The sequence below is a fragment of the Zonotrichia leucophrys genome, chromosome 13 (assembly GCF_028769735.1).
Source record: "Zonotrichia leucophrys gambelii isolate GWCS_2022_RI chromosome 13, RI_Zleu_2.0, whole genome shotgun sequence".
In the NCBI taxonomy this organism is placed as follows: Eukaryota; Metazoa; Chordata; class Aves; order Passeriformes; family Passerellidae; genus Zonotrichia; species Zonotrichia leucophrys.
Window position 1 is genome coordinate 9,564,377 of NC_088183.1, and position 18,707 is coordinate 9,583,083.

Here is an 18,707-nt window from a genome sequence, read left to right on the forward strand (position 1 = left end):
GTTCACGTTCCATTCCTGTCGCTTGTCTTTCTCTGTGTTTGTGTAGATGAGACTTTGTGCTTTCATTGACACCATTCCTTCAAAAGGAATGACTTTGCCCTATTTTCTTCTTTCCTTGTTGCTTTAATTGGTGTGACTCATCTGCTCTGGCAGGGAGCAGTCCTTTCCTTGCTTCAGTTTCTGTACACAAATCCAAGTGGTTAGTAAAGTCCATGGACAATGTTGGAGTCACTCCAGTTTTTGTGCTTTCCTCTATAATTATGTTGTGATGGTCTGTGTGAAGATTCCAGTGCAAAAACCACATTGTGAAGAAAAGATACGTTGCTGTGATGGAGCATTAACCAGCTGAACTCATGTTTGGAAGATGCAAGAGAAGAAACAAAGATACAGATAATTGGGGTTTGATTTATTGGTAGCTGATGGGTACCTGCAGAAAACTTCCTTTACTTCAGCCTGTGGCTATGGTGGCTGCAGAGAAATGAGCAGGTTTTGGAGCTCGCTAGTAATTCCTCCCATCCCCACAATGCCTGCTGCATTCCATGCAATACAAACTAGAGGCACAGCTGGAACTCCTGTATTGTGCTGATTCAGTGTTGAAGGGGAAATGTCACACACAGTCCTTAGTGGGGAGGGCTGACATTGGGGTTTGGGTATCAGAAGGCAGTTGGGAATGAAATGATACTTTCTATGAGCTGTTCTTTCTCTTTTTACTTCTTTCTCAAAACTTGAATAGAGCCAGGACAATATTGATGGACAAAGGAGGAGGGTTTTGAACTTCCCAAATTCCATTTTACATAAGTCATTGGCCATGTCATATCAAAGTGAGCACCCTAAACTGCTGCAGGCCTGTGCTGAACTAAGGGCCTATTAAATCAAAACCAGACAAAATATGTGTTCTATATATATAGAGGTGTATCGATTTGCCAGATTTTCCCTCTTTCACCTTCTTTCTACACCTTTCTTCTGCCTATTTCCACCCTTGTTCCTCTACTTATGCCCCCCCCTTCACAGATCCCTGGAGTTTGGGGCTGGCTGCTGCCCCAGTCCCTGCTCTGTTGCTGCCCAAGCTGCTGCTGCAGGTGGATTTTTGTCCAAGGTAATGAACGTGTGTGACTCTCACCTGGGGCTCATTCTGGATTGTTTTAGCTGCTGATGCTGCTGTACACATTCAGTATCCCTGCCCCAAGTGCTTGGGCAATGTTACCTGGTTTAGATCTTCTGATGATACCCTGGCAGGATGCTGGATGTGTGGGGGAGTGCAGAGAGCGTTGCCTCCTTCCCCAGGTGTCTGTAACAGAACAAATTCTGCTCTGTGAAAAAGGTGCTGAGGGGACACCCTGCCAATGGAAGCTGTGACATTTCACCTGCCTTTGTCTTTGACCAGTTCCTGTCCAAAGCTCCTCTAGTGACAAAAATCTGCCGAGAGGTGCCAATACCTACCAATCCATGTTCCATGGGATTTATTTTGATTTTTATAGTAGTAAACTGAAGCACCAAGTCCTTTTTAGAAAGCAGTTGTGTTTCAAGGACCTTGGGACAAGTCTCTGCTCTGACAATTTAAAAATTTATCCTGACTCTTAAAGGATTTCCTCCTGTACAAGACAAAACCAAACTGCTATGATAGTGCTGGGTTTATTTTGGGCCTTTTTTCATAGTTCAATAAACACATTCTTTTCCTCAGCAATAGTGGAGTGCAGCTCCTGCTCTTGGAGGAGCTGTGACCTTGGGAGGGGGCTGAAGAATAAGTACTCAACACTCATTCAAGAAAAATGGTTGTAAGATGTAAGTGTGATCATAATTTGGAATTTCAAATTAAATGCTGCTCCAAATTCAGTGAGTTGAAGATGTGCCTCCACTCTGAGTACCTCTTTATGCACCTGTTCCACACTCATTTATTGCTTTAATTGCTGCTTGTTTTGTCTGGATGCAGAGCACTCCTGGAAACTCTTAATGTATTTTAAAGGTTGCTGTGTAGGCTACAGCAAATTTTGCCTTAGAAATGGCTTTTTACATGTTCCATTTTTTGCAGTAATACTCATGGTTTGTATGAGCTTGGATTTTTGGAGTGAAATGTCTGCAAGCAGTGATTTTTGAAGCCTTGTAGAACGCATTGGGTGCCTTCTGTGTTCTATGGCATCATGACACAGAGTATTGGTTTTCTGCAAGTTCTTCTGGGAGAAGGTTGGAAACAGGTAAAGGGTTTAGTAAAAATCACACTGGACTGCATAGAAATCCTTCAGTACCCATGAACACACCAACAAAGCTCTGCAGAGTCAGCAGTTCATGAGTCAGCCTTCTGTGGTTTTACAAAAAGTTATTTTGGTGCTCTAATTCATTTGGCTTTAGTCCTTTTGGATGGCAATAAAGGCAGGCTGCTTTCTTGAGCAAGGGACCAGAGTGCTTTGGCATATGGACAGGGAAAAAAGGCTGAAACAACACTTTTGGTTTTAAATTAAGCACTGCTGCAAGTTTTAGCCTTTTAAAACCTGTGCTGGAGCTTAAAAGCTTCAGTCTTTAAGATGAGTTGAACTGCTGATCTCTTAATTACTCTCTGGTGAACAGAACTTAGATGGAGACTAAAATGATTGCTGCTGGTATAAATAATGTATAAAACATTAGTTGCTAGTAGTACTTGGGACTGCTAATTGGAGGAGGAGCAGCATGATCAGGGTGAGCATCCTACATGAGAACTTGGCAGGAAAGTGATTTTGAGTAGAACACTCCATTTTGCATCTACTCATTTCATTGCACAAGGTTGTATAAATTAAACTAAGTCTTTGCTTTTGGTTGTCTTGACTTCTGTATACATCTTCCTCAGTAGATTCCCCCAAATACATCTGGGTTTTTTGAGGTTAGGTCCTTTTGGTTTGTTTTTTAAATTTCAATAAATCTATAAACTGTTTTCCAGATTATGCATTTAAAACTGAAAGTGTTGAACTGTAAAAGAGGAGTGTCCTGTTTACATTGATAATTGCATGATCGATTGGGCTGAAAGGCTTTAGCCTGGCTCCCAAATGCCTTTATTTTTCAGGAGTTTGAGAAAATATCCCCGTACAGCCAGCCTAACCCTAAACCTTGCTGTGAAAAACCTTTATGGTGGCATCAGTGCAGGAATTGGCAGTGATGGCTGCTCTATTCTGCTTCTTTATTTTATAAGGAAAACGGGGGGGGGATAAGCACACGGCTGGAGAAGCCCTGCCTGGGAGTATCCTATGGTGGGTGTTTCATTCCACGCTTGACCCACTTTTCAGGCAGCTCTCCTCCTTTTCCACTGCTGTGTTTGTCCTCGGGGAAGAGGAACACAGCCGGCTGCTGCTGGAGCAGGGACAGTCCCAGGGGAGGGGGTGCCACGGCCTCCGGGGAGAGAGAGAAACGCTGGTGAAAGGTTCTGATTGTCTGGTCATGAGTTTATCCAGCTTTAGCTCAGCCATCTCAAAATGTTATTGGACTGTCCCTTTCTCCCCTGGAATCTCTTTTTGAAATGTTTTGAATGCATTTAAAAATGCTGACTTCTGAAACACACTGTATTTATTCCCATGGACTTTGAAACCTCAAAGCAGCTGCTTCATTATCATCTGTGGCATCAGAACCAGCCCAGAATCTGCTTTCTGGACTTTGAACGGCTCCGGCGTTGGAGACCAGTGCCAGGCAGCCCTGTAAAGCTAAGCCAGTTCCCTTCCCCTTGTGTTTATATCAAGGATTTTTACAGTTTTATACGCTACCACTGAAGGTCGTTCTCAAGGCCACCTACAGAAAGTCTGCCCTTTCCATTTTCCCGGGAATGCCCGGGAGCGCCTCTGCGGGGCTGAGCTCGCCGAGTTCCCGTCCCTCGGAGCGAGCCCCGGCGCCCCCGCGTGGCGCTGCCCGCCCGGCGGCACCGGGCACCGTGACCGGCCCGGGCCGGGAGCCGCTCTGCAGTGGGCCCGGCTGACATGGAGCGGCTCTAACGTGGGCCAGGCTGACATGGAGCGCCTCCAATAGGCTGCAGGTGGGTGACTGTTGTCATCTCATTGCAGGGGTTCCATGCTGTTGTCTCCTGTCACAAAAGTTCCAAACCTTCTTGGCGTTTCTCGTGGGCAGCTCTCAGAGCACTGACTCTTTCTTCTTCACTAACTCCAGTTCCCTCTCACCCAGCCACCCCACTCATTTATAGCATCTTCGTCTCACTGGTCACAGCTGGGGCCTGTTAAAGTCAGGCCTGCTCCTAATCTTTGATAATTGGCCCAGCTGCAACTCCTTAGGGGTGAGATTACTTTCTACACCATCTTTATTTTCTTATATTCTATCCCCCTACAGGTTACCCTTGCCCTCGGCAGCCAGAGGATCCGGGCCTGGCTCCCCCACAGTGCTCCCAATGATTTCAGAGGATGCCAAGGCAGAACTGGTACAGAAATCACTGTTTAAATATGGGGAGGTGGAGTGACGGTGAGATTAGGATACAGGTGCTGCAAATAGGTTTGAGGTAGGTATTTCTATTTTCAGTCTTCCTCCTCTTCATCTTCAGTTTTTTAAACTATCTCGAATCCTCATTGTTATATAAGGGGAATGGGAGTGCTGTTAGAGGAAGGAATAGAAGCTGATAAAAAAATCTCACTTGGTGTCTGTTGACAGGATTTGGTTATTGGGTTTTGTCAGTCTGGGATCCCCAATATCAGAAGGACATGGAGCTGCTGGAGCAACACCAGAGGAGGCCCTGGAGATGCTCTGAGGGCTGGAGCCCCTCAGCTCTGCAGCTGGACTGGGAGAGTTGGGGATGCTCACCTGGAGAAGGGAAGGCTCTGGACAGACCTGGGAGGCCAAATCTCAGTCCTGTGCCTAAAAGGGCTACAAAAGAACTGGAGGGGGCCTTGGGACAGGGGCCTGGAGTGACAGGACAAGGGGGAATGGCTTTAAATGAGAGAGAGCAGGACTAGATTGGATGTTGGGAAGAAATTCTTGCCTGTGAGTGTGGTGGGGCCCTGGCACAGGCTGCCCAGAGAAGCTGTGGCTGCCCCATCCCTGAAGTGCTCAGGGCCAGGCTGGATGGGACCTTGAGCAACCTGGTCTAGTCCACAGCAGAGGGCTGGAACTGGGTCAGCTCTAAGGTCCCTGCCAACCCAAACCATTTGAGGATTCTCTGGGCTGGACTCTCACCCAGGTGCTGGGCTCTGCCACCCACCATTCTGCATTGCTGGGATACATCTGTGAAAAGTGACACTGTCTCAAGGATGCTGCTTTAATACAAATTTTGATGAAGTGGAAATGCAATAATTAGCTTTTTCAGACTTGTACTGAGAACAAGAATTTTCCTCTTCTGCTGCTGCATTGTTCCAAGACTATTTTAAAAAACAGTGGCCCAGGCCTTTGAGCTCAGCAGTGTCCCTCTACCATCTCTCTCACATGAATAATTCTGATGTTTTCTGGTTTTACACTGAACCAATCAGTTCAATTATTTTCAAATTTGATGTGGCTGCTTGTTTTAAAAAATGCTCCTCATCTTTTGTAATCCTGAAAAAAAAAAGGATGATTTTTGCAGCAAGTCTCTGTCTCCCCTACCATGTAGATTAGGTTATTTTTCAGATTCTGTGGTCAGACCTGGCGCTCTCCCTGGCTCGCTCTCCCTCAGGATGAGTTTTGTGGATTTTTTCCTGTGGATTTTCCCAACTTGTTGATGGAGCAAAGCTGAGCTCTTTCAAGCCTGATTGTCATTAGATTTTTGACAATGCCACATCACATTTGTATTGAAAAATAATCAGTGTGTTATCTCCATAGTCTCTAAATCACCACCAGCAGCTAAAAAAATCCTGTTTCTCTGTCAAAGTGGAATGTGAGGTACTCTGAAGAGTGGGGAGCACATTAATTTATGCCTGAAAGAAGCATCCAAGAAGGGAACACGAGGCTGTGGAGCAGATGCTGTGTCCAGGAGGCTGCTCCTTCACGTTCAGCACGTTAAACTCCCTCCCCCTGCATGGCTGCTCAACTGGCTGTGCCTGCAGCCCAGGGATGCTGTGAATATGTAGGTCAGGGCTCTTCTGGATCTGATTAAGCATTAAATCAAGCTCAGTTGCTCCAATCTTTTCAGGTATTTGCTTTGGTGTTAAGCTGCTCCCTTCCTCCTCCATGTTCTCAGTGGTCAAAGGCCCTTAATTGTAACTTACCCGTGGCTGGTGCTGGTGTGATTGTCTGCACTCAGGGGAGAAATGCTCAGCTTTAGGATTACTTGCAGTGCAATCACTACCTGAGTGCAGAACAATTGAAATTGGGCCACCTCCTTTTTAAGCAATCTTGTTTTTGCCTTGCAGATTAACCAGGGCTGGGGTTTGTGCCACTGCCACTGACTGGCCCACAGGAGCTGGGCTATCGCTGCTGCAGCAGCTGCTTTCCCCAGCAGATAACGGGAGGGGCTGGCCAGGATGGTTGTGTGATATGTAGGGCACAGTGGGAGGTGCTGTGTGTGATTATTGCATATCTGGCACAGCCATCTGCCTCTTTTTGGGGTGTGGGGTGTTTTTGCTGTTTTAACTTTCCCAAACTTCTAATTCAACAGTAGATTTCAAAGTTCACTGAGGATGGAATTTCCTCCTTTGGAAAGCTGTAAAGAGCTGTACCAAGTGTAATCAGCAGTATAATTTTGAATTACATTTATCCACAACTATAATTAAGCATGGAATTTAGCTTTCTGCCTGTTCCTAGATTCCATTAGATTTGTTTTGTGTTGAGAGCAAACCCCATCCCCCCTTTGCTGAGCCTGATTTGCAGTCTGTGAGCTTGTGCTTGCTGGTCACCAGCCAAATCAGAAACCTTGCTCTTTGGCCACATGGGGAAAGGGGATTTAGGATTTGTAGACAGATTTTTCACTGGCCACCTTCTCTTATTGTCTGATTCTCTGAACCAAGGAGTTTTAACATAAATAAAAAATAATAATTTAAGGAAAATAAAGGCAGTGGTTTTTAGTGCACTGAATGTGGTTTCAGCACTGGAGTATGAGATGGTGTGATTGAGGAAGAAAGAGGTAAATGTGATGGTGGTACAATCAAAAAGTCATGTTAGAGGTAGTCTGGAGGTTTCACACTCTTACATATGAGATACATATAAATTAAAAATGAAAATTAGGTCTCATTCAATGGTGAACAAAGAGCTTATGTGGTTATCAACACCAGGATCTCTGAGGAACTTCTGTTAGTGTCCAAGTCTGCTGCTGAGCATCACCTGGCTGCTCCCTCAGCTCTTAGGGTGAGTTCAGGGGGGCACACAGTAATCTGGGCTGCAAGGGACCACAGAGGTGACCTGGATCCACCTGCAAAGAGAGATCAGATTGCTCTGAGTTGTATCCAAATCTGCTCTAGCAAGCTGCTCAGCATCCTAAAGCCCCTGGAATAAACTTCTCAAGTCAGGCAGTCACCTCAACAGTTTTTTGGAATTTACAGAGAGGCCTCTTCTAAGTGATATGCTCTGATGTAGAACTCCCAGGCCATCAGCTGAGCTCTAGGAGGTCCTTTCTGGCTGAGAATCTATTTGAGTCTTCCATCTCTCCAGAGAAACAGCCCAAAGAACAAGGTACTTAACATTTTAACATTGAATATTTTCTAATTGTAGTCTCACTTGTTATGTGAGATGGATACTGGCACAGGGTGCCCAGAGAAGCTGTGGCTGCCCCATCCCTGGAAGTGTCCAAGGCCAGGCTTGGCTACTGAACTGGGCAAAACAAGATTCTAAACTAAGAAATTCTGAGTCCTTGGAAAATTCTTCATGTTAGAAAATATTTTCCAGTGTGTCTAGAAAATAAGGATTTGTTCCCTAACGTGTGGGGTGCACAGCCTGGAACTCTCTGGAACCCCAAGATATGGGAAACCTGTGACTAAGCACAGAAGCATTGGTTTGGAATGGTTGGTTGGTTTCCAACATAAGGTTGGAAAACATCTCCAAGATTGCCAAGTCCAACCCTTGACTGATCAGCTCCTTGTGAACCAGAGCAGAGCACTCAGGGCTATGTTCAGTTGTTTCTTGCACATCTCCATGGATGGTGACTCCACTACCATGCCAGTGCTTAACAACCCTTTCAGGGAAGAAATCCTTGCTGATGTCCAAGCTGAACCTCCTCTGAACCTCCTGAGGCTGTAAATGATGCTGCAGTGTGGTGCTGCTGCAGGTATCAGTGTGCTTACAGGCACCCTGGCTGTGTCTGCATTGGAGTGATGTGAGAACATGCTTTTTGCTTCCTAAACATTTTTGTTTAGGATTGGAAGTAAAGCAAATTGTCAGAATCCTGTGTTGTCACTGTGTAAATACCTTGCCTATTTGAAAGCCATTTTGCCATGGAGAACTGACAAAATGCTGGGCTCAGCAGCAGAGCACGGAGTGTGTGCTGTGACAGTGACATGAGGGCTCTTACCCTGCCCTTCCTCACAATGCAAAACCCTTCACATACCCTTTTTATTTCCCTGAAAACCCTGTACCTGGTGCTTTCCAGCACCCACAGGTGACCTATCAGCTGTCACCCGTGCTGGGGGCAGTGCTCAGGTGGGGCTGTGCTAACACAAAGGTTTGGGCTGGGCACCCAAACAGCTCTCCTGGGCTGTTTGGGTGCCCAGCTCTGCTCTGCTCCTCGGCCCGGGGGCTCCTTGCACAGCTGGGGTCCGGAGATGCTTTCAAGGGCTGAGCTAGAGCTGCCTGAATTCCTGGCAGCACCCGGGGCAGGTGTTCTGTGAGCACCACTGAGCTCTGTGAGCACCACTCGGAGCTAAATCCATTCCCGGCTCCATGAACGCTCCCGCACGTATTTCCACTGAAGCAAGGCTCTCTGATGTTGGAACTATTTTAAACTAGCCGGTTTTTCAATGTTGTTTTTCTGCTAAAATGCCTTCCGGCTCTGGAGCACCTGGCGATGGGACTTCACCGTGTTTACCTGCGGGAAGGTTTCAGAAATACTGGCAGCATCACCCCGCCTTTCCCCCCCGAAGGAAAGCAGCACCGTGGGCGTTGTGGGGCGAGCCCGGGTTACCGTGAATGACCGATTTCCCCACAGGCCCTGCCAGCCGGGCCCGCTGGAGGGCACCGAGCCGGCCCCGGCCCCGCCACCCCGGGATCCCCGCGGTGCCCTCAGGGCCGGGCCGGACCCGCCGGGCCCGCTCCCTCAGCCCGCGGGGAGGGGCCTTGGCCTCTCTATTGTGCGGCTTCTGGCGCGGCTCCGTCGCTGCCTGAAAAACCCTCCATCGGCGGCACCTTCCCCTCGAACCCCTTTCGGCTCCGCTCCCCGCTCCGCACCTCACGGAAGGCAGCGCGAGTACCGGATTTCGCCGTTCGGGAGCCGCGGTGCGGTGTTTTGCTCAGGCGTTCGCGGCGGGCAGCCCGGGCGTTGCGAGGCGGCGGGAGGCGGGTCCTTCCCCCTCCCCCGCTCGCTATAAGAGCGCCGCCGCAGTCGGGCCCGAGCGCCGCCACCGCCTCCTCACGGTCCGTCCGCGGAGCCGCCGCCGCCTCACGGTGAGGCCCGAGCGGGCCGGGGGGGCGCGGGGGCAGCGCTGGGAGCTGTGCGGGCACGGCGGGCCCGGCTCTGCCGCGGACGGAGGGTCGGCAGGCCGTGGGGTGATGGCGGGGGCCGGGGCGGGCGGAAAGATGAGCGCTCCTGCGCCGTGCGGGGATGGAGCGCCCGGGCTGCGCTGGGCCCGCGCCGTGCGGGGATGGAGCTCCCGCGGGGGCGGCGTGGGCAGCGCTGCCCGCGGGGGCGGTGAGCGAAGCCTCGGAGCAGACCGAGCCTCCCCTGGGCGGCTGTGCCTCCCCCTCCCCGCCCCCGTGAGGCCGCGCCTCAGGTGCGGGTTCGTTACCTGGCTCCTGGTTACCGGGAGCGGGGGGGAAGCGGCGGGCATCCACCCGGAATGGCGCTGGGAGGCGCGGCTGGAGGTGGCTGAGCTCGGCGTTTCAGGCTTAGCCGAGTAAATTACTGCTGTAATTCAGGTTTGGCTTGAGCTCGGCTCCTAGCCTGTTGTTGCTGTTGTCAAATAAAGCTTTTAGGACTGGTTTGCTTAGTCACCCAGTGGTGCTGCTGCCGAGGGACTGTCACCTGCCGGAGCCGTACTGCAGCTTGCTAAAAATTAGTTCTGTTTTTTTCTTGTTTTCTAGGAAATCGAGTTCAGTGGTGTTAAAAAAAAAAATCGATGAAATTCTGATGTGTTGTCAATGACAAGGCAGTAGTTTAACTTCATTCTACTTGTTTCAGACCCTCAGCAATAAATGAAGGTGTTGTTATAAATAAGCAGGTTTGGCTGATAGGAGGGGAATATCCTTGCTGGGGCTCCCCTGGCTGAGGCAGCATCCCTGCCTGGCTCTGCTGTGCAGCATTATGTAAGCTCAGGCTCGGGGAGGCTGCCGATGGAGCTGGGTTTGTTCTGGAGTGCTCCCAGGCAGTCACTGCAAAAACAGATGCATTAAATTTAAAATGTGTGCCTACAGCACTTTCCCCAAACATCATTCAAACTGCAGAGCTGTGCTGTAGCCCAGATTCTCTGTGTGTGTGTATATATATATATATATATTTATATATATATGCACACACTTGTACCTTTGGAATAGTCATGACTGTGTTCCTCCAGAACACCCATCTTAATTAGAAGTAGCACTGTCATATAGGGTTACGTTGCTGTGTAAACATTAACTGCCTGCTCCCTGCCAAATGGAAATTAAAGCAATGAGGACTCGGCGCTGGTGGGGGCTGCTCAATAACACGTGTTGGCCGGGGTTTGCACGGGGCTGTCAGGCTCAGCCACACAGAGCCCTGAGCTTTCAGAAAGAGGCAATGCAAGTTTGCTTCGAGTGGTCCAGTTAATTAACTGTTGATAGGTACTACTGTGGGGCACTGGTGTGTGCAGCCGGTAAGTTTGGTTTGGTTGGCAGTTTAATTGCAATTGAAATTCTTTGTTCCCAGAGCTGTTCACAGTAGTTGCAGGCTGTGCAAACACATGCTTCAGTGATCCTGAAGCAGGTAACTGGAGGACCAAAAAGAAAGGAAACTGTTGCAATGGTTTGCTGCTGACAAATATTTTGTGTGGTAAAGGAACTTACAACACATCCTACTAGCTGGTTGAGAACAAATTTATAAATTTTATGTGGCCAGACAGTTGTGTTTATATTGTCCTTGGGCTGGCTCAAGTGCACTGACACCCCACAGTCTGCATGTGTAGTGTCAGCCAGAGGTTGTAATCTCCTGGTGCTGTGTCATGTGCTTCACTTCTGGGTTTCAGTTGTTACATATCTGGAATGATGCTTTTTTGTAGAATTTGATGGTGTTTTTGCTAATGACATCTTTCAAGCCTGCTGCCTGTTTACTGTAGGTCTTACTACAGTTTGTTTCAGGAATTTTGTTAAAATGCATGGTTGTCTCAGATGCTAACAAAGTACTGGTCTTGCTTCCTGCTTTGCAAGGGCAGTAGTGAGTGCTGAAGGCCTTCCTTGTAGGAGTTTATTGCTTTTTAATTTCTTCAGAAAACCAAACACTTTTCTGGAGGAAAGCCTTTGATCCTGAGTAACCTGGTCTGTTTAAGTCTGTTTGGAGCAAGGGAGGCTGGACTGGCCCATCTAGAGGAATTCCTCCCAACCTCAGTGTAATGATTCTGTTCCAGAGGCTGTAATTTGAAAGCTGCTGTTGAGATCTGACATTGTTTGAGCAGTTGAAGTGAGTGGCACTTGTTTGGATTTGAAGGCAAGTGGTGTTTTGGAAGTGTTGAAGTTTTGTTCAAGAGAAAGATAGCTGTTGTGTGATACTGGAAAAAAAAAGCACTATTGACTAATCTCTGTGTTTTATGCTTTCAAGTTAAAAAAAGAAATGAGTTTGTGTTAGACTTCAGTCAATCCTTGTTTCTTGAACATGAGGATTAATGAATTTAGAGCTGTTGATTCAAGGAGTGAATAATCTGAATACACCTTAAGTAGCACTGGGCTGTCTGCTGTTGGGAAGAAACAATTTCAGCAGTAAAGGTGATGCACATCTTTGAGTCAGCTGAACATGTAACATCTGAACATTGTGTGGAAATAACTGTCCTTCTCTTGTAGATGCCTTCAATTAAACTGCAGAGCTCAGATGGAGAAATCTTTGAAGTTGATGTGGAAATTGCAAAGCAGTCTGTGACTATAAAGACCATGCTGGAAGGTAAGAGTGTGAGACCCTGAGGAAGCCTCTTGCACAGGAACTGAGACAAGCTGGTGCTGTGCTGAAAAAGGATTCCCAGGCCTATGGAGCAGCTTCTGTCTCCTGCCTGAACAGCTGGAACTCTGCTGTAGCTGAAACTGTTCAGGGTGGATGTGCTCTTGGAAAAAGCCCTGGTTAAGAGCACTTGTAGGGCGGAGTAAAATACAAGTAGCCCACTGCCTTGCCTACAGTCTGCTTCAGTTTTGTGAGAGTTAAGCAAACAGAACATTAATAATATTTAAAACTTCAGTTTATTTAATTGCACAAACCAGTCTTAGAAGGTAAATATCACTTGTATGGAGTGGGAGATACTAAATCAATGCAATAAAGAGCTGAAGTTAAACCTGTATTGTGAGTTGTGAATGCTGGTAAATTATTTGGGATAAATACTTAGGTCTGATCTCCTGCTGACATAAATTTGAAACAAAAGAACTCGTGGCGGGGGAGGGGAAATGTGCCAGATGGCTGGGATACAGAGCAAACTGTCTGATCCCTCCAGTGCAGATCCTCATTGTTTACTGGTGCCTTTTCCTAGTTTTTGGATGTATTCATGAATTAAGTTAGGAACAATTATTTCTGTACATGTAGTTAATATTATGCTCTTGCATGTAAATGTTTGGTTGTAACACCTTATGAGAACAGTAAAAATAAGATTGAATGTCAGGCATTGAATGCTTCTATTCTGTTAATAAGATGCTGTTGAACATGGCTGGCAGCACAAACAGGAAATGGAATGCATTAGGGTGCACAATTCTCAGTTTTCTCCTACAGGAGTTGTGCCAGTGTTGGAGATAGAGGGAAGTTATTCATGGGAAGTGTGTAAGCTGGGCACCATAAACTTGCCCCTTTCTAACCTGGGAGAGAACCAGTCTGCTAGCACAGGTGAAAGGCATTTTCAGTGCAGCTGGCTGAGCATCAGGTAATGTTTTGTGTATTGGGTGCTGCAGCTGAGAGAGGAGGAGCTGAAAGTTTGGGTTTTACTGAGCACCGTGGGACCACCATTGAAATATCAATTTTCTGCTAACAGATAAAATTGCTGGTTCAGAGGTGATGGTGACAAGTCAGAGTTGACTGAAGTTCAGATATTGCTTGAATTATTTCAGTATCTTTTAATGGCAGTGTTTCAGTTCTGAATCTGTGGAGTAATTTCAAACAGAAAAGCAATGTTAATTAGCATCCCACTGATAGCAGCAGTAGCAGACTTGTCTAAATACAGAAGTACATGAATTTATCACGTACAGATTTGAGGCGTGATGATGGTCGTATGTTCTTGAAAATTTGGTTCCTTGGTGATGTAGAATTGGCTCATCTGTGCATGTAATGAGTGAAGGTCTGCATTGTTAGTCAGTTACATAACTCATTCCAAGATGTCTTTGACAGCTAGGGTGTCATCCAACTGTTAGCATTTGGGTAATAAAAAAAGCACATTCTTTAATCAAAGATGGCTAATGTGGTGTTTGTTCTGTGTATCAAGCTGAAACTTTAATTATCTTTTTCTCCTTCTTTTTACATTGATTCCTTGGTCATATCAAGGGGACAAATCCAAATCTCTCTGGAGATTTTTAAACTTTTAAAACAAGGAGTGTTGGAAACATGCTTTATAAATGCTTTTTTTTTGATGGAAGGATTTGTGCTGCTGTCTTACCATGTGGACTTCTTCAGCTGGTACAGGATCAATATGAGTGATTCAGAGCCTGGGAGCAGCACTGGTGTGGCTACAGTATTTCCTGCTCATGCAGAGGACAAGATGCTGTGTCTGTTTACCACAGTAGATTGAATTCTTATTTAATCATTAATGGAATGGGAGCCCTCAAGTTAGAACTTGTGTGTTGAAACTGTGTAAGTGGTAAAAATACACAAATGTTTCAGATTGTTCAGCATCTGAGTTCAGATTCAGAGCACTGAGTTAGCAAGTGACAGCTTAGCTGATGGTGTGTAGATACTGTCATTTGGTGAGGCAGCCTTATCAGCCACTTAACCTCTGCTTGGTACAGCCATAGCTCCACACAGCCTTCCAAAGGCTCATTACCTCACAGTTTAGAGGTCCTTTGTTACCAGTCTTCAACCTCAGTGTTGTCAAAATAGTGAAGAACTGATGAAGCATCCCCGTTCAGTAAATGCTTTTGTCTGCCAATTGCTCAGTTGTCTTTTCCATTTTAGATTTGGGAATGGATGATGAAGGTGATGATGACCCAGTCCCTCTTCCAAATGTTAATGCAGCCATCTTAAAAAAGGTAAGATGGTGAAAGCTGTTGTGCTCCCTGGCAGTAAAGAAATGTAAAATTCATCTTGGAGTTGGGTATTATGAACTACTAGTTAGAAAATATTTTTTATGTACTACAAACTTAACCAAATCAAGGTGCATGAACGTGGGTGTGTGGGCTGAGGCAGGTGGGTGATGGCAGAGTGTGTGCAGGGGTGACCTGGAACAGCAGCTGTAAGGCAGACAGGCTTCCTGAGGAAGTGGTGCTGGGCATCTCTGCACACTGGCATTTCATGGTGTTAAAGCACTGGCTTTAATTGGATTCTGTGAATTGAGGTGGCTGTTCATGAGATGCAAATGTTTGGAGAAAGGATTAAGGGACAGGCAGTGGTGAGAGTGACTGACACTGACAGTGCTTAAGGGACACTGTGTGCCCTTGGTGGTGTTAAATTCATTAACAGACCATGGTCATTGGGTTAAGGGAGAAAGTTGTAGTTGTGTGGTGTCCAAGATTCTTTATGCTTTCAAATAGTGCCGAAGTAAGCACCAGACCACTGTGCCTGTTTTGGGGTAAATAGTGGGTTAGGAATTGTTTCCCAGTGAACAGACACATAAATAACTTAAATTTGTGAAGTCTCTTGGGTTGGTGAAATGGAACAGGAGTTTGCTTGCAGTAGATCCCTGCTTCTTTTCTATGTCTGGGTCATGAGATTGCATGTTCCCAAACTAAAAAAAACCCAACAAAACAAACCCCAAACTAACACTAATGGCAAACTTGCTGGCTGAACTTTGTACTGGGGTGAATGTGACCTGCTGGTAGCTGTTACCACTCTGCTCTCTTTCCCTGTGCAGTGTCTGCTTAATACAAAGTATGTTTCTGCAAACACATTAAATACAGCAAAATGAGGATTAAGTTTTCTTTGTACAGCCCATATATGTTAGCACAGGGACCTATAACTTCATAGCACCAGCTGCTGGCTTTTAAGATTAATTAATTTACATGCTACTAAATCATTTGGGATTTCTGAAAGCTGTTGTATTCTGGGATTGGGGATCTATTGTTCTAATTTATTCCAAAATGAAGTTAAGTTATAGTTGGGGTTTCATGGAAGAATCACTTGGATAAAACTTTAATATCAAAACCATAATTAGGTGATTCAGTGGTGCACCCATCACAAGGATGATCCACCTCCTCCTGAGGATGATGAGAACAAAGAGAAGAGAACAGATGACATCCCTGTGTGGGATCAAGAGTTTCTGAAAGTAGACCAAGGAACACTTTTTGAACTTATCCTGGTGAGTGTCCTCAAGAAGGGCAAAGCCTGTGCCTGTGAAGTTATGCACCTGAGAAATAAAGCCTTTATGCTTCTTGAGTTACTTCTTCATTGGAAAGGGGGGATGTGGGGAGGGCAGGTGGTTCTGGTGAGTATTGGCTGAAATTGGTGAGGATGTTGGAGTGCTTTTAGCCTAATGTTAGTATATATGCTATACTTGCTCATCAATCAAAATACTTTACTAAATAGCACTGTTTTTTCTTGTTGCTCTCAAGCCCAAGTTGAGGGCTTATTGCTAGTTACAGAGTTCTGGAGATCTGCATGAAACTGAAAATCTGACTTTGACTGTTAAATTTGTACTGTGTATGGAGCTGTGAGCCAACATTACCTGTCTTGGCTGGTTAACAGTACTGCAACACTGAAGATCTTGGATGTTTGCAGACTTGTGAATGCTATTTGTTAAGGGTGGAGCAGGAGGAGTGTTTTTCATGGTACAAATGACTACCTTCTATTTGGCAAGCAAGTTTTAGGTACTGTCCTGAAGGTTTTAGCTAGAAGCTTCTCAAAGTGGGGATGATCTGTTTGCACACAGTATTCTAAAATTTCGGTGTAAACTTCTGTAGTGCATCTAATGACACAGAATATTGATATGGAGGCTTTAAATCTGAAAACTCTTTCACAGGCTGCAAATTATTTGGACATCAAAGGTCTGCTGGATGTCACGTGCAAGACAGTGGCAAACATGATCAAGGGTAAAACTCCAGAAGAAATTCGCAAGACATTCAATATTAAGAATGACTTCACTGAAGAGGAAGAAGCACAGGTACTTGGTCTGGGTTAAATTATAATTTAGATGGCTGTTGGTGCTGAATTACTGTGTGCTGCTTCATAACTCAATTTGTGATGCAGCAAACTTGTTATCAATCAATGTAAACTAATGCATCAACTCCTCATAATTGGGGTGCTGCTAGCAGAAGACATTTTGGTGTCTACCATGCTTGCAGCCCATTACCTGTAAAGGTCAAAACAAGATATACTGATTTTTCTAACTCCAGCATGTTTAATAAGAAAGCAGGTAGGATTGTGTGTGGCAGTCTTAGTTTGTTGGTTTGGGGCTATCATGGGAATGCTGAAGGTGTATTGCTGCATGTGGCTGGAGAGGTAAGTTTGGCTTCTCTAAGTAACAAACTCATTGATCTTAAAACATGACCAGCAAACCAACTGCAAAATGGCAGAGTTGGGGAGAAAGCAGAACATGATGCCTGGTTTCAGTACAGGGCAGTGAGTTGTAGATTTTTGAGGGTATTTTTCAATGCTATGTTATAAATAGCTTAGACTTCAGGTAGTCCATTTGCTTTACTTGGTTGGAAAATTTCAGATTTGATCAAACCTAGGCATGAAAAACCAGGCTTACACTGATAAACAGGCCAGTTTGGAAGACGGATTTTATAATTGCAAAATCTGTGTGAAAAACTAAAGCTGCTTCAAGTTTGTCTCTGTGCAGTAAATAATCCTGAATGCTTGTGGGTATTCACAGCCAAAGGCTTAGAATGTCACTGCCACATACTGACAGTTAACTGCTCTTGCAGGTACGTAAAGAGAACCAGTGGTGTGAAGAGAAGTGAAGTTTTGTGCCTGACACTCGAACACTGTAAGGATTGTTCCAAATACTAGTTGCACTGCCCTGTTCATAATTGTTAATATTAGACAAATGCAGCAGCAAATGAAGTTGTGTTAGCAGGATGTTGTTCCCTTTGCATGTGTAGTGTTTTTTTGAGTACAGATCTAGATCTCTGAGTTTTTACTAGTGTAATTGGATGTCTTTTTACTTTGCAATGAATAAAACTGAACTAAGTGTGGATTCTGTATGGGAAGTAGCACTTAAGGTTGTCATTTTCATTACACTTTTAAACTGTTGAAGTCCAGATATAGTGCTAAGGATTGACTCTGTTGTAAATAAAAACATCTATAACTTCTTCCTCAAGAAGAGCAAAACACATGTATTTACAGGGTATTGATAACTTCAGAAAGAAAAACTAGAATCTCTCTTGGGGAACTAGATAATATAAAAAAGTTACTGGATTTCTTACAAAAGCATTGTGGAAAAAGTTAAGTGTTACTTAAAGCTATATAATTTTCAAGATGGTTCTTGTCCTGCATTTAAAAAAAAATTAAATATTTGACCACTTTCTTGTCCTTTTAGTCTTGCCTTATAGACTAGTGAAAATGTGATTTAGAACTAAACAAGCTCCTGACAGTTAAATTTGAATACTTCAGCCATGTCTTGAAGACCTGCCTCTAGGTGATAGCAAATAAAGTGTGTTGCTTTGTGCACAGGATGGGTGTGTTTTTATACATATTACTGTTTAAAGTGGAATCCAGATTTGACCAAAAATGACTGACATTACCAAAGTTAATATTATTGACCTGTGCATGCCATTAGTGGCTGGTTTTTAGGCAGTTTTAAAGACCCTTGTGATGTAGCTCTTGGAAACATGGTTTCCTGTGTCCACAGGAAATCTTTTGCCTCTGTATGTGATACTTCAGCTTGTAGAGACTTAATTATTGCATACAAAGCTAATGCAATATCAAGCTTAACTTCTTTGGACAAAGCCACTTGCAACTAGTTGAACAGTAACTGGTTTTCTGATTTTTTTTTTTTTTTTTACAGTTCCCTTATAGGGAGTAGGGGATGGTTGTGTGGTAGATCTTTGAGGTGTGCTCTTAGCTTGTATTGCATTCCATTCTCTGTATAAACCTTAGAGTAGAATGAACCTTAATAAACATACTTATCTCACTTGAAATATTGGTGTTTCACTTCTGAATTAATAAAGGGCTTTTAAACTTTGGTTTGCAAATGGTTCTAGTTATTTGGAACTAGACAGTTTTACTGTCATTTGTTACTGAGTGTAGAAATAATAGCACTGAGGCAGTGGTTAATTGAAACAAAACAGATGTCAGGTTTGTAAGGGACTAATGCAGGGTACCAGCCAGACACAGTGAGCAACTTTGAGATGAAGTTGGGCTATGGATAAATATCCAGAGAGATTTTTTGATGGCTTGCCAAGATTGC

General features: G+C 45.1%; 1 protein-coding gene and 1 long non-coding RNA gene across 2 annotated transcripts; both read left to right on the forward strand.

Moving 5' to 3' along the window:
* Nucleotides 1–3,804: 3,804 nt before the first annotated feature.
* LOC135453709 (uncharacterized) lies at nt 3,805–6,835 on the forward strand. The gene is made up of 3 exons (XR_010441927.1): nt 3,805–3,988; nt 4,297–4,462; nt 4,612–6,835. It is a non-coding gene; the product is annotated as an uncharacterized LOC135453709 (long non-coding RNA).
* Nucleotides 6,836–9,323: 2,488 nt separating this feature from the next.
* Nucleotides 9,324–18,483, forward strand: SKP1 (S-phase kinase associated protein 1). Its single transcript, XM_064725012.1, has 6 exons — nt 9,324–9,459; nt 12,022–12,118; nt 14,318–14,391; nt 15,513–15,656; nt 16,317–16,457; nt 17,224–18,483. Exons 2-6 carry the CDS (start codon nt 12,022–12,024, stop codon nt 17,257–17,259), a joined length of 492 nt encoding a protein of 163 aa, XP_064581082.1. The 5' UTR covers nt 9,324–9,459; the 3' UTR covers nt 17,260–18,483.
* Nucleotides 18,484–18,707: the final 224 nt, after the last annotated feature.